At 36.3% G+C, this 16,079-nt stretch overlaps 1 protein-coding gene across 1 annotated transcript in view; it reads left to right on the top strand.

Annotated features, from left to right (window-relative positions):
* LOC127975773 (leucine-rich repeat and fibronectin type-III domain-containing protein 5-like) overlaps positions 1 to 16,079 on the top strand; it is a 59,228-nt gene that overhangs the window by 35,786 nt on the left and 7,363 nt on the right. Inside the window, exon 2 of the mRNA XM_052579732.1 lies at positions 14,339 to 15,734. Coding sequence (XP_052435692.1) covers positions 14,347 to 15,734 — 1,388 coding nt within the window. The 5' untranslated portion in view covers positions 14,339 to 14,346. The remainder of the gene's footprint in view (positions 1 to 14,338; positions 15,735 to 16,079) is intronic.

Below are 16,079 nucleotides of genomic sequence, written 5' to 3'. Positions count from 1 at the left end.
GTACTTTGCATCATACAGTCTGTGGGCAGTCTGTAAACATGGGTGCCTTGTTAAAACTAATCCTTATTAGACGATATCGGTACAGTAATATTTGAAATATCACAGCCAGATCTACCTTCTGACCTTTTCACCATTACTCCAGTCAAGCAGATATTTTGATATCCCTCTTCAAAAAACTAAAAAAAAAAAAAAAAAAAACTGCTTTAAGCATTGACAAACTGATTCAACCTTTTGCAAAGGCTTGGACCAAGTTATAATATTTGCAAATATTTGCGAGGACACTCGCGACTAACAGCATTAGCTCAAATGCCATCGGCGACACAAGACGATTCCCTTATCTTTAACCTCTCCTTTGAGGTGCACAGACAGTTATCCTGTACTCACCCTCCTGTTTTCCACTGGTGTTTTCCTGTAATCCCATAAAGCTTTGCTTTGCTGAAAGGGTGATGTGAACTTCATGCATGAGGTAATCACCTCACTGGGTGTTTTTTTTTTTTTTTACTTTAAGACTGAGTAAAGCCAAAGAGAGAGAGAGAGAAAGGGAGAGGACTATTGATCTTCATAAAGCCTAGCTTTCCCAACTGTGAATGCCAGCTCTAAGCTCAGAGATAAGATGCTTGCTTCACTTTACATACTTAGAGACACTTTAATGGCAAGTACATTCGAGTGAAACGCCAAGCAAGCACACCCACCTGCAAACATTACAAAAGCGAAGACCTGGAAGTGTTTCTGACATGATTTACAATGTTCACATTAAACTTTTTTCTTTTCTTTTTTGACTTTTTATTTTATTTACACATACAGTGGGGTCCAAACTTCTGAACTTACTAGTGAAAATGCCTTTATATATATATATATATATATATATATATATATATATATATATATATATATATATATATATATATATATATTATTATTTATTTATTTTTTTTCAGGTAGATTTCCATCATAAGAATCTTGAGTTGAAAATAAAATTAATAAATAAACTTAATATAAGGTAAAAAAAAAAATAAAAAAAAAATGTTAAAAATATTTTCTTTTAATTAGAATAGCAACCTAGTGCATACCCTGAGATGTGTATTATTAATTTAACATAATATATTTTTTAAAGGTGACATATCTTAAAAATCTGACTTTTCCAGGTTTTTAAGTGCTATAATCAGTGCATCTACCAATCAAGGACACGTTAAGAAGAGTAACCCAGTAACTTTGTTTTGGTAAGCCTTTTTCTGCAAGCGTCTGAGAAAACAAGCACGTCCGGTCTCGCTCCCTTGGTGACATGGCAAAGGTATCTCATTATAATATTACCACCCCTTAATCTGTAAGCTTCCACCCAGGGTGCCTTCATTTTGATTTTGCAAGCAACAACGGTGTACCAGTTCTACTGCCATTGTGAAAGTTTGATCAAAACTGTTCTGTCTTTGGCTGCACAGACGAGAACAGAACACTAAAAAGAGAGCAGTGGAATTATTGATTTATTTACTGTATATTGCTGCTGCCAAACAGATCTAAAACCTTCACAGACATAACCAACTATTTTTGTAATTTGTGTGTTTTTAATGTTAACTTGTGTGTGAATAAGAACTTTGTTTAGTACTCACATGCTGTGACAGCCGCTCTCTGTTCATGTGCTTAAAGTGTGCACTCAGGAAACCCTATATCAGAAGCTTAAACTAATATGGTTAAAAAAGCATGAATTCAGCTTGATAAACATGATAATCAGAACCAAAACAGATGATTTTAGCACTGTAATGACACAGCTCTATTCTGAAAAAGGGGACAGGAAGCAGCAGCTCATTTGCATTTAAAGAGACAGGCACGAAAAACAGCGTGTTTCTGCTTCCACTCAAAATAGGCATTTTCAAATTGATATAATAAATAATCTGTGTTTTTTTTTTAGCTGAAACGTTACAGATGCATACTTGGGACACCAGAGACTTATATTACATAATGTAAAAAGGGGCATAATATGTCACCTTTAAAATTAAAATTCTTTAAATTAAACTTTTTTTCATTAATTCCCAGAATTTCAATGTAATGTCAGTTTTTTTTTCCTTCTCAGAACCCTGCATTTCTACAGGATTTTACTCTGTTCTGATCTGTCAGATGAGATTGTATACTCATTTACTAAGACAGATTAGTTTTGATAAAGACCTTCAAAATATTTCTGACAATAGTGGCGTTTAATATTAAAATCATCTCTGTTTATTGGCATTGAGCCTATTTTGGTTCTTAGTGGGGAGTAGATTTTTGTATCTATGATGGAATTGAAATACATCTGCTTAACAGATTTAGCAGAGGTTATGATGACACAAAGCATTTTCAATAGCGAGGGCTCTTAGAGTCATTTATATAACATAAGCAGAAACCCTTACATAAAATCACTGATGTGACACAATCATGAGTACTGATAGGTGAAAATTTTAGCTATTTTGCTTTATAACATTGAACAGTGTCTAGGGCACTTGTGGGTTAAAGCCACCAAAAAAAGTGAAGGCCTCACCCATTAATTCCACACAGAATGGCAGATAGAGTATTTCAGCCCTGGGTGGTGTGTTGGAAAGCACACATTACAAACCCTTTTCATCTTATCTACCATTGCCGTTTTGCCTTTGATAATGGTGAGGGCTGCCATATATCTGATTGTACTCTGAGAAAACTAATCCTGTCCGGATGCGAATGTCTGTGATTGCCAGTGATATTCTTTTCCACAATACGTTTCTTTGTGTGTTTTGGCCAACGTGAAGTACCGTAGATGGTCTTACCACACCTATGTTTGATATATTTGCTCCCTGGCAAATAAATAATAATAAAAAAATAACAATAATAAAATCAAAAGCCAGATCACGTAAACTGCTAAGACTTGGCTTTTGTAGCAGCGTCAGGTAAGATTACTCGCGTTAATTTTCACATTCAATTACATAATTTTTTAATTACAGATGTACCTTAATGAAAATTAAACATGGGTTTACTACACATAAAATAAAATAAAAATACAATAAAACATTAACTAAACTAAAGTAACCACACATTAACATTGTTTGCTATACTAGCCATTTAGTTTCACCAAGGTGTTTGTGCAATAATACTAATGGTAATCAATCTGAATGACTATATGCAATGCCCACAGACAGAGTGCATGATCTCTGTGACACTCAGATGTACATAACAGACCCTCCCACCTCTGTAATAAACATGGAGATGTTAGTCTTGTCCAAATTACATGAAAATCGCTTCTGTGTTCTTTAATTAGTGTGTTGTTAGTAAATCACCCGCAAAAATATCCAAGCCTATCTGCGGTGTTTTGGAATTGCGCTCTTGTACTTATTTGCCCTGTTTAGTAAAACTGGCCCTTGGTCTTAATTTTGAACAATTAATGCTTTCATATTTTGAAATAGTGTTGTTAAAAGTACCCACGTGATACCAGTTGGTACTAAAATAATAAAAAAACTATTTTCTACCAATATTTGGGCACTGATGAACAGATTCTTAAGCATTGCTGACTGGCCATTGTGTTCACATAGTCAACTGTTGACTGTGATTGGCTACAATGATCCTCGCTTCACGCTCTTCACTGAGCGTTCACACAGAAGCAATTAAAAAGTTTTAAACATTTCAGAACCAACTGGTATTGCGGTTGGTACTTTTGACAACACTATTTTTTATGAAATATGGGAATGGGTATGTTCTAATCTACAAAATTTGGAACCACTATCCTGGCAAAGTTTAGCAAACAGTTTTTTTCTCCATAAATGTGTTGTTTTTTGTAAAAATGACTTGTAAAAATAAATCCAGCCACTCAGAAGTGAGCTTGAGATTTTATCATTTATGTGTGCAATATGCATTAGGAGGTCAGTGAACAGACTGTAGGCGGTCAGTGAGGCTGAGACTAGTGTCACGGTAATAAGGTGAAGAGGGATTTCAACCTATCACCTTCTGGTTATCAATCTTTTCACACTCATTTCCCAGTGGAGGTGCTACAGATGCTCTGTTACAGATCAAAGAGTTCAGGGTCCTCTGCTTCAAAAGCGATGGGGTTGTGGTAGCAGTCCAGCATAAGTATCTGGAGGCCTTTCTCTCTTTCCACACTCGCCGGCTTCTCTCCCCTCTCCCGGCTTGAGCCGATGATGCTGGCTTTCTCCATCGGTTGTGATCAGCTGCCAAGGTGGGCGGAAGCCCAGCGGGGGGTGAAGGATCTTCTAACGAGCTGTGAGAGGCAGGCTACAGGGGGCTGCGCGAAGCCAAAGAGTCACCAGAAAAGGGCTCTGGTTGGTATGTGTTTGTGTGTGTGTGTGCGGATGCGCTGGGTCAAACACTGACAGCCAGACAGAACAGAACAGCTCCCGCTGAGCTTCAGTCATCAGACACATGATCCCACACAGAGACCTTATTAACATATGCCAGCATGCACATGCACACGCTTGTCGCCATGTCAAGATGAGTCTCAGGTTGCTTGGCATACAGCATTGGCTCAAGTGTTGTTTGCTTCTAAGTGGTTAGCTGCAGTAAATGTTTGTATTGGCATCTGTGGTTCCATGAACCTTTAACATCCATACACTTTTTAATAAAGGTTCTTATAGGCATTGATAGTTCTAAATATCTTGAACATCCATGAAACCTTTCAAATGCAGAAAATGTTCTTTATGGTGGAAAAAGGTTCTTTACATTTCTTTTTTATGTTTTTCAAAATGGTTCGTTTGGGGAACCAAAAATGTTTATTCTATGTGTGAAGTCTGAAGTGTGAAACCTTTCCATTCCACAAAAGGTTCTTTATAGAGGTGAGAGGTTCATTAGAATATAAAATGTTCCTAGAACATTTGAAAATGCTCTAAGAAAACATTGCTCTTTTTAAATTTGAGAGGTTCTTTGGGGATGAAATTTTTCCATGGCAAGAAAGGTTCTTTCAAGAACTGTTGGTTCTTCTATTGCATCACTATGAAAAGGTTTTGGAACTAACGAGTACAAAACTATAAAACGAATGGCAAAACTTTTTTCTTTTTCTTTTTGATTTTAGATAGTAGACTTTGCCATCTTGGCTGATCTTAAAAGTTTATGACACTGTTGAGATCTCTTCGAAGAACTCTAGAGGAGACAAGTCACAAGTAATCCAATATTTCTCATTGGTTGGTCTGTACAGCTTTATAACTAATCAGATTTTATGATACTATAACAGAAAACCATTTTATTATACTTCTGGCTCTAAATTTTGATTGGACCAGCCAGGTATAAAAGCTGTTTTTGAAGCTGATGTATGCATACCTGTGACTTCACTTCAATTGAATCCAATATTTCTCATTGGTTGGTCCTTACAGCTTCATGGCTATTCCCTTCTTACAGTAATTTAACAGAAAACCATTTTATTATAGTTCTGGCTCTGAATTTTGATTGGATCAGCTATGTTTGAAGCTGTTTTCATTAGCTGATATATGCATACCTGTGACCACTGATCAGTTAAATTCGATAGAAATGAGCTAATTTGGTAAGTTGCTCAGCAACCATAAACATCCTACAGATTGGATAATGAACGAAATAATTATTTCACAGGAATTTAAAATTAGGAGCAGTATTTCTCATCTGTGAGTCATTGGTGAGCGATTTTCATATCTGTAGCCTTTCATTCGTTTATTATAATAGAAAACTAGATTACTTGTGATTTGTTATCTTTTTATAGAATATTTAAATCATTAGTGGTGGCCCTCATTATATAAAGCAGTGTTTTATGAAAATTAAGAGTTTTTTTGTTGGTACTAACAGTACCCCATTACTTTGGTACAACCACATTTAAAGCTTTACTTTAATGCTACTTATAATAAACTGGTGGCATTAAAAGGTTAATTGGGCATAGATGCATCTGCTCATGCTCAGACGCCAGGCATTGCACAGAGACCAAACGAGAAATGAGATTCCGCTGATATGATCTGTCCTCTGTCAGAAGCTTCATGTGCTTTATTAAAATTCATCCCATCGTATGCAAAGCCGAATTCATTTTCTCTTCCAATTAAGTGACCTGCGTGCCAGCTCTCTTTCTGTCGAGCTGTTGTTCCCGTCTTTGACACGCACACACAGTCACACAGTCTTTCCCTTCTCAGGGTTTGATCAGTGCTGAACAATAGGCTATCTTTCCAGAGCACAGATTTCTCATGATTGCTGCACTCTGCTCCTCTAAAGCGGAACTCCAGAAAATTGGGGGAGGTTGGCAGAGCAGGAAGAGGTGTAAAATATTGCTTTATTTTCACATCTTTTCATACAATTGCAGACGAGACCAAAAAAAGAAAAGAAAAAAGAAAACCTGATTAATCACTCAGAGAAACATGTTACTTAGAGAGGTTGCTCTTTTTTACTCATTAGTTGCCAGTTTTGTTTTTCTCAGATGTTTCTGCTGTAACTCTTAGAAGGGACAGAAATACATACAAATTAGACAAATGTTGACTTACAGTATTCATGAGTATTGCTTATAAAATGTATTTAGATACTGTAGCACAGAAAAGCTTGGTTTGGGGAGAAGTTCATACTGGCTTTGAGTAAATATGTTTAATAGTAAATATACACAGTTTATGAAATTGTTGAGATTTTGTAGAGATCAATGTGGTCTTTTTCTTAGAATAAATATCAGAGAAGCTGAGGACTAGAATGTTGAACTTTTTAATAACTATATAATTTGTTCCAGATTACAAATTAATGAAAGTTTATTTCACAGCAATCCTAACGAAGCCCATTTTCACAATGTAATAATAAAAAAATAAAAATCTGACTCCCCCCCCCCCCAACAATTCTGCCTTTTTTTGTCTCAAACGTCAGAGAAAAGAGGTTCAAATTACAAGATATAAACAGAATTGTGATACAAACTTATGCAACTTTTTTCCCCTCAGAATTCTGTGTTTATTTCTGACGATTTTGACTTAATGTTTTCTCAGAATTGCAAGGAAAGAAGTGTGAGAAAAAAAAAAAAAAAAAAACTAGAAACAGGCTTCCATAACTCCTGGAATGAAAAATGTAGATGTTAAAAACTTTCAGTATTAAAATCATTCGTGATTTGTGTGGGATTGTACTGATCTTTTCTGAAACTCTTGTGGAAATGTGAGATTACTGAGGTCTTTTTTCTCAGTAGAAGAAACTGACAAGTAGGAGACTCCAAAATATGCATGTCATCTTATTGCTATCTAGGAGAAACTGTTGAGAAAATAAAGAAATTGTTTATTTCTCTTTCCTATTGAAATACATGCTGACTTCATAGTTTAGAGATATTATAGGGTCTTTATGTCAAAGAAAAGATCTGAATTGTAGCAGATATCAGCTAAATCCTTCTTTTGATGTCTAGAAGAAATACCTGAGATATTCAAAAAGATCTCATTTGTGTTTTTGTTTTCCTGTGGGGGAGGAAGCAAAAAGATGAGCTGAGGGGAAAGGGCTAGACAGAAGGAAATGATAGAAAAGGATGGAGGGAATGCAGTAAGGAGAGATGTTTAGTATGGATTCTGTCTTATTGTGTTTCTGTGCGTGTGTGTCAGTGGGAGTGATGCTGAGGCTGGTCATTGCTCCAGGCAACTACTGCGGATGTGTTGATGTTTCTTTTTTTTTCCCTTTCTGTATTTCAATCCATCTCTCTTAGTCTGTACCCTTCTCTCTTTTATGGAGATTTTAGCACTCTGTTTTGCCATTAGGTGCTGATTAATCTTGAATAAGCAGCCTGAAAAATGCTGCTGCCATCACTTAGCGTGAGGAAAAAATGCTGTCTGGATCTACATCCTCCAGAACAAGCAGAGCCTCCCTCCCAGCCACTGGAGCAAAAGTCTCCACATTTTTCTTCAAAAACATCTTTAGGCTGACATATGCAGTGCATCACTGTTTCGTAGTGCAAATGGGCTAGAAATGGGATTTCACATTGTGCCACATTTTGGTTAGTGGTGTTGGGAATACAGTAAATGTGCAAATGGCTCTCATTCTTGGCCCGGGCAAACTCAGGTGAACCTGTTAATATAAAATGTAGCTAGAATTTACCCTAAAGAAATGGGAGGTGAGCAGTTACATCATTTTATACATAGGCAAAAGTGGGAGAATATGTATGGAAATGCCTGTTTTGTATAGTTTTCATTTTATACAAAATAGTTTTTAGTTCACTTGAATAATTTAAATATTAAATATAAAACAATTCCAAACCTGTATGAACAGTTGCTTTTACCTACTGACTTGCATTGTATGAGAAAAACACAATGGAAGTAAATGGAGACCAGCAACTGTTGTTACCCACAAAATATATTATTTCATGATCCACATTATTATCCACAGAAGAAAGAAGCTTGGTAACACTTTATTTTAAGGAGTCCCTGTCACACATAACATGTACTTACTTTTTTATTAAAAAAAGACTTGTGCAAAATTACATAGTAAGTACATGTAGTTATTTAATATTACTCAGTAAGTGTACAATTACACTGCAACAAGGACACCTTAACATAAAGTGTAATTAAAAGCTCATACATATTTGAAATAAATTGAGGGTGAGTAAATGATAAGATAATTTTCATTTTAAGGTAAACTATCACCTTTAAATGAATTTTACTTTGGTTTGAAAAAACTATTATGATTCTTGCAAATATATTTTTAGAATTTTATATCATCTATTAGTCCATCCGTAATCATGCTGTAATTGAGGATTCAACCAAGGAGGTCTGTAATACTTTTATGCAGATATTAAAGACCTTCTTAATCAGAAAAAAAAAATACACTGACAAAATGTTCTTTATCATAAATAAATCTTTGTGATTTGTTGATACATTTTGTAAGAATACATGGCTACGTTTGATTGGCTGTTGGAGAAATGCTTCTTGACTGCGGTTATGTCATCTACCAGCAGGGTTAAATGGTTAAAACCTGACCCCCTCATAGCACCAAATGTCTGTCTGGTGAGAGTTTTATAGAATGAGTTTTACATCTTTCTCTTTTTCCTTTTTCTATTAATTAATTTTTTCTTTTTTTTAATCCAGCCCCACATCTCTGCTGTGTTGATATGTCTTAAATGATTTATGATAACATTTTCAGTGAGGAAAACATCTCCTTTTAGAGCGTTTAAAAATGCATGCGTGCATTGTGTGTGAAAAATATAACCAATGTAAATTATGTAGCAGTTTTTATGTTTTATCATATGAATGATTCATGATAATCATAGGATTTTGTACATCATGTCTTTCTCATTCTCTCTGTCTCTCTCAGGTCAACACACAGTTGTTACAAACACAATACACATACATGGTTCCTGCATCCAGAAGCCTGTTTCTGTAATGGGACGTTTCGATGGATAGATAAATAGAAAAAGGTCAGAATTTTGAGATTAAATGTCACAATTACTTTTTACTGTATGTTAAAACATTATAAGAAATACCGCTTTTAAATATCAAGCAGTAAAGATTTTTTATACACCTAAAAATAGTTGAAAGGCAATCCTACATTATAAATTGATTAAATACATTGCAATCATTAGTATTGCTCACTCCTTGATCATAAAATGAGATCATATTGATCTAATATGATCATTAGAACATCATTGTTGGTAATGTTTCCCATCTCAGGACTGAGGCAGATTCACACCCCTGCATAAAGAACCACAGAGGGTTACATGGCATACGTGTGATGGTTTAACCGAGCGCCTCACTTCATTAAGGGCTGTGGTGGGGTGAAACGCCCATACTCTCTCAGACATGCTTGACTAGTGAGTGTTTGTCTTGGGGCTGCTCTTCACAGTGAAGTGCATGGCAAATGCTTCCTGTCAAAGTGACTGACAGCACTCTCCAGCTTCCTCATTACAGTAGCTATCATTATACTTTTCATGAGTGTTTGTTGTGCATACACCATCTACTTGATATTCAGTGTGGTCACTTGTCATTTAGAATAATACAAAGTGACTTTTTGTTTGGTGTATTTAAATAACTAAAAAGGATTTTAATGGGATCAGTGATATTTTACATCAGTATGTGTGTGGGTCTGAAGATTGCATTTTGGGAGGGATTGCTGATGTTGTTTCATTAGATTAGAAGATTAGAAGATTATGTAGGATACCGGATCCCATGCATGGTTTATTTAGCCAAACAAGTGCAGATTAATATACATCTTCAAATAATGCTTAGGCTTACAAATCTATATTCTTAGAATTCTATATTGTTAGTTCTTAAATTCTTGTAAAGAATAGACGGTAGATTTGCAGTTTGATTTTCATGTAAACATGTCTTAACATTTAGCATTCTGGTAGAATGAGTCAAGAAAGACGTGCATCACATCTGATATTGCCACTGATTCATCCATTACACTGGTGCATTGTGGGGTGTAGTATTCCACACAGTTGCCAATGTAATGGGTCACCTGGGTATTCTGTGCATACAGAAAATGTGCATACTGTGCACAGTATGCATATTGCAGCAGTATGCAGCATGGTAGCATTCTGTTTATAAGCCTGAATTCAATTCCAAAATAAAAGTCATCAGTGTATACAAGATATGAAACTGTGGTTGCATCCAAAATCACATAATATCCAACTAGGTACTTCCTTTGAGTCAGTAATTGATTTGTAGCCATAGAAATGTATGTTCTATCAGTATAGTCAATACTATGCCTGTGTGAAGTACTCTGTTTTTTTTTTTTTTTTTTTTTTGCATTATCCAGGTGCTTTTCCTTGTTGGAATTTTCACTGTGAACACACTACACTGTTTATACTACAGAACAGCATAGAATAGTGCATAAGTTGTACATGACTTGGGACATACTTTGTGAATTCAGACATATAACTATTTTCATATACTGCTTCTCGCCTACTATTTACTAGGCAAGTATTGGATTTTGGATACAGCCGATGCCTCTAAATGCTGCTGAGAATTTTACTGATTCAACAATTGAAAGCCACGCTTGTGCGGTGAGGTAAATTGTTTTTGAAAAGTGAGTTGATATGGGTGGCCAGGAAAGAAGGATTGGACAAGTGCGTTTGGTAAAGCGTGTAAAAAGTTTTTAATTTGAAAGTATTTTAGGTGAAAGTTGTGAAGCCTTCATCAGAACTTATTAAATGGAAATGCTGAAGTCATGCATTCAAACTGGATTGGAAGAAGAACAAAGTCAAAAAAAAAAAAAAAGTTTTTTTTTCCTTTTTTTAGACTGATATTTTGTCAAAAACATGTCTTTCTTTTTTGAATATTTTTTATCACTTAGCTGACCTTAATGAAGCATGAAATATGCAGGATAATTAGGCCTATTGTTCAGAAGTTTGTCTCTATTTAAGTTTGTACAAGAATTGAGAAATGCAAATGTGGTAATTCTCAAATCTGCATTCATAAATGATAAAGAAGCGTGATGAAAGAGAAGATTTATGGGTGTTGTAAGCTGGGATCATGAACACGTTTAGTTTATCTGTGGTTTTCTTTATGAATATCTGTCACAAAACAACTAAACAGGTTCAATCAGCATCTGTGATGAGGTTGTCATTTTCACAGGTAAAATGGGCAGATTTGTCAACTTTAATGATGTAAAAATGCGGCTTGGATAATTGCTGATAACTACTAGGAACTATCTGATCAAGCACTTTAACAACTTGCTTTAGATTCCTATACAGTGTAGGTTTTTAGACCATATAGATAACATGAATACGATTGTGGTTTTTCTACACTGATCATTGCATAACCATGTGGCTTGAACACATTATTCAGTTCATCTTGAGGCAAAACCTAATGCACATCTGCCGAGGCCTTTTATGCTTTACTGCACTGGTGAAGAGTCAGGGCTCATGAATCAGATCCAATGGCATGAATCATACACTCTACATACTATTCCCTGTTGTTCATATGCACAACACATCAGTCTCCATTACAGCATCATTTCTCTCTGTCTCTCTTGCTCTTTCTTTTCGCCTGCCCTTTCTTTCTTGCTCACTCAAATCTCACTGCTTTGTCCTGTCCGCAGGGTGAAATGAAAATCAATAGTGAAGACTTGCAGTGTGGGGAAAAAACACGATCTTTGCATTTGCTGTGTGACTGGGCAGCAGCATCGGGTCTGTGGTACTCTTGTGAGTTTCACTGTGTGCCGAAGATAGTTTCACTGGATGAGTCTTTCACATGAGAGCAAGGAGGTATTTTATCTTGCCCAGCCATGTTCAAATGTCATCTTTCCATCATCTTTTACACTCAAAGGAATGCCCAAAAATAAACACACTCTCATGTTGTTTCAAACCTGTACGATTATCTTTCTTCCGAGAAGCACAAAAGTTGATGTCAGACTGGATATTGACACCAGACTAAACACTAAAACTATGATTTTCATTATCAGAAATAAAGCTGAAATAAACTGTAAATATATATATATATATATATATATATATATATATATATATATATATATATATATATATATATATATATATATTTTTTTTTTTTTTTTTTATATACGCAAAATAAAATCTCTGATTGCCTTGGCAGCTAACTAATTACAAAAATTACTCAGACTGAATAAAGTTTGAAATAAATTCAAGCTAAATAGAAATATAAAAATTTAAAAAAATGTAAATCTACAAAATCATATATACTAAAGCGGTTACTAATAGTAAAAAAAAAAATCTAAATGAAAACTGAAAATATAAAAATAAAAGGTAATTCAAAATATTAACACATTATTTAATAGTATATAATAAATACTGTTATGATATAATAATATAACAAAAGCTCCAAAAATGACTAAAAGCACAATAAAGGTGTCATAAATAAAGGTAAAATGGTATGTGCATGAAACAAACAAGTTAATTGTTTATAGTAAATCTACCCTTTCATCACATTTCTTCCCTTTCACAAATTTTGTGTGGTATGGTTTCTGTTGTGATGGAAGGGGAATTTTTCAAAGCTTATGTCTTTGAGGCTTTGAATATAGTACATGATTCATGATGTAACAGCCCTTAATAACTATTCAGTTGCATGAAAAAGTGACGTGAAAGTGAAAAAAGTATGTAATGCATTGTATGGAATGACATTAGGGTAAATAAGCAATGACAAATGATCATATTCAGATATACTGTCCTATTCAGAAAGATGACATAATCAATGATCATGGTCCTTCTGGTCATTTCAGGACTAATGCTCAGACCAATCCTCATGATTTCATAGTCTGATGTCAGCTTCTCTTACCATTTAATGATGGCTGATTTTAATGCAGTACTCTCTGTGAGTGCAGAGTTGTTAGACCCCGTATTGTGTCATTACATACTCAACTCAGCATAATTATATAATTAAATATTATACAGTTCCCCCACTGGGTCAGGGTCTTGCAAAAGCGTTCCCTGTTCACACACACACGGTCATTATGAAACAGCTCTTCTGCGCACCCACACAGTTCTAATGGAGAGTGAAGGACTCTACATTAGGAAAGAATGCATCACACCGTCGAGAGAAGTGTGAGAAAGTGAGACAAGGAAGATGTTGTGTTGAAAACCCTTGAAATCGAAGATGAAAAGGGCATATTGGGTTTAGAAAGAATTAATGTTTTTCTTAATTTGCCTCTAATAAAGTGGAGTTAAAATAGTTCCTGTAGTGTGCATGACGTTTGTTAGCCATGTGTTTTGCCTGAAATAAACCCACACTCCTTTAGAGACGGCATCGATCTATTTTGAGCTGTGTTGCCATGAGCACTTATTATAAGCTACTTTTGGCCTTGTCTTTCTTTTGTATTTTAATATTGGGTAAAAACAAAAATACATAAATATTCTGTTGTAGTACAAATTATTTTCCAGGTAATAATTTAATCAGTTAATTTGGTAATGATTTTGTTTGGGGAAAAACCTCGCCTTTATAAAATCAATTTTTGTATTTATTTATTTTTTTACACACAGTATAAATGGATCTTTATGCATTAAACTATGTGACTGTTTTTAAATTTATCTAAACTTCTTAATACATTGGTCTGAAAACAAACAAAGAAAACATCCTTTTTTTTTTAGTCTGCACAAATACAGTAAATGTTCCTAATTAATGCCGCAAAAGAATGATCTGACAAAAATCTGGGATCTGACTACACTGATTTTGAACTTGAGAATGTTACTGATGTGTTACAAAACTGCTGATATCTTACATCTGACATAGGGTTTTGTTTGTGCAAGATGAACTGTTTATCACACTTCCTGAAATGACTGCAGGATAACCAATGGCCTGCTGTTATCACATGCATTCTGGCTGCGCTAAGCACTGGTGTTTGATAAACATCTACAAATGCAATTATGCTCTAAATGAATAAAGGCCTACTTTGCTTAAAATTGTAGTTCAAAGGCACAGTAGTATATTAATCACACACTTCCTCTTTTTCTCTCTCCTTTCCCTAGGTGTAAAAATGGAAAAACTGCTTGTCTGCTTGTTGGTTATCGGAATGGCAGTGAAGGCCCAGATCTGTCCCAAGCGCTGCGTCTGTCAAGTTTTATCCCCCAACCTCGCAACACTCTGTGCCAAAAAAGGACTGCTCTTTGTTCCGCCCAACATCGACAGGCACACAGTGGAGCTCCGGCTAGCGGATAACTTTGTCACCAGCATAAAACGGAAAGACTTGGCCAACATGACCAAGCTGGTGGACCTTACTTTGTCTAGGAATACAATAAGCTTCATCACTCCACATGCGTTTGCGGACTTGGAGAACCTACGAGCCTTGCATCTAGACCACAACCGGTTGACGCGAATAACCAACGATACCTTCAGTGGCATGTCTAAGCTGCATCACCTGATTCTGAACAACAACCAACTGACCCTCATCCACATGGGAACCTTTAACGACCTACTAGCCCTCGAAGAACTGGACTTATCCTACAACAACTTGGAGACCATCCCCTGGGAGGCCATTCAAAAGATGACCAGCCTACACACTCTTAGTCTGGACCACAACATGATCGAATACATTCCTGAGGGGACTTTTTCCCTCCTACAGAAGCTCAACCGCTTGGACGTGACCTCCAACAAGCTCCAGAAGCTTCCGCCGGACCCACTTTTCCAGCGGGCGCAGGTTCTGGCTACGTCTGGCATAATGAATCCCTCCTCTTTTGCTCTGAGCTTTGGAGGGAATCCTTTACACTGCAACTGTGAGCTTCTGTGGCTTCGGCGGCTCAATCGCGAGGATGACCTGGAGACCTGTGCCACACCTTTGCACCTCTCTGGACGCTATTTCTGGTCCATCCCGGAGGAGGAGTTCCTTTGTGAGCCACCCCTCATCACCCGCCACTCTCACGAGATGAGGGTCCTGGAGGGCCAACGGGTTGCGTTGAAGTGCAAAGCTAGGGGAGATCCAGAACCTGCCATTCACTGGATATCTCCCGATGGGAAGTTGGTTTCAAACTCGTCTCGCACGCTGGTTTACAACAATGGCACGTTGGACATTCTGATAAGCACAGTAAAGGACACAGGCTCTTTCACGTGCATTTCCTCGAATCCCGCTGGGGAGGCTCACCAGACCATTGAGCTCGTCATCATCAAGCTTCCACACATTAGCAACAGCACTAATAACATCCAGGAGCCTGACCCAGGCTCTTCTGACATCTCCACTTCGACAAGGGCAGGAGCAAATGGCGGCAACCACACTGGCGATGCCAAGACCACCTCCGATAAGAGGGTGGTTATGGCAGAAGCCACCTCGTCCACAGCACTCATCAAATTTAACTTCCAGAGGAATATACCTGGAATACGCATGTTTCAGATTCAGTATAATGGAACCTATGATGACTCTCTTGTTTACAGGTGAGAAATACTTACTTTTGCATTTCCTGTGTTCCTGTTGCTCAGAGGTAGAGTATTGAGATAGCAGCGCAAAAGGTCATGGGTTCAATTCCCAGGGAACATGCATACTAATAATAACAATAAAAAAATATATATAGCCTGAATGCACTGTAAGTTGCTTTGGATAAAAGCGTCAGCTAAATGTAAATGTGCATTTAGCAGATGCTTTTAACAAAAATCAACTTACAGAAGAAAGAGTATTTGTAATATACAATGGCTGGTTTATTAGAAAAGTATATTATAAGGAAGTAAGCTAGATGTTATAAATTTTTAAGTGGATGTTGAACAGTTGTTGTTAGTCATTGT

Source organism: Carassius gibelio, chromosome B17 (assembly GCF_023724105.1).
Source record: "Carassius gibelio isolate Cgi1373 ecotype wild population from Czech Republic chromosome B17, carGib1.2-hapl.c, whole genome shotgun sequence".
In the NCBI taxonomy this organism is placed as follows: domain Eukaryota; kingdom Metazoa; phylum Chordata; class Actinopteri; order Cypriniformes; family Cyprinidae; genus Carassius; species Carassius gibelio.
The sequence above is the reverse complement of the archived record's forward strand: the minus strand, read 5'-3'. Positions and strand labels throughout refer to the sequence as shown.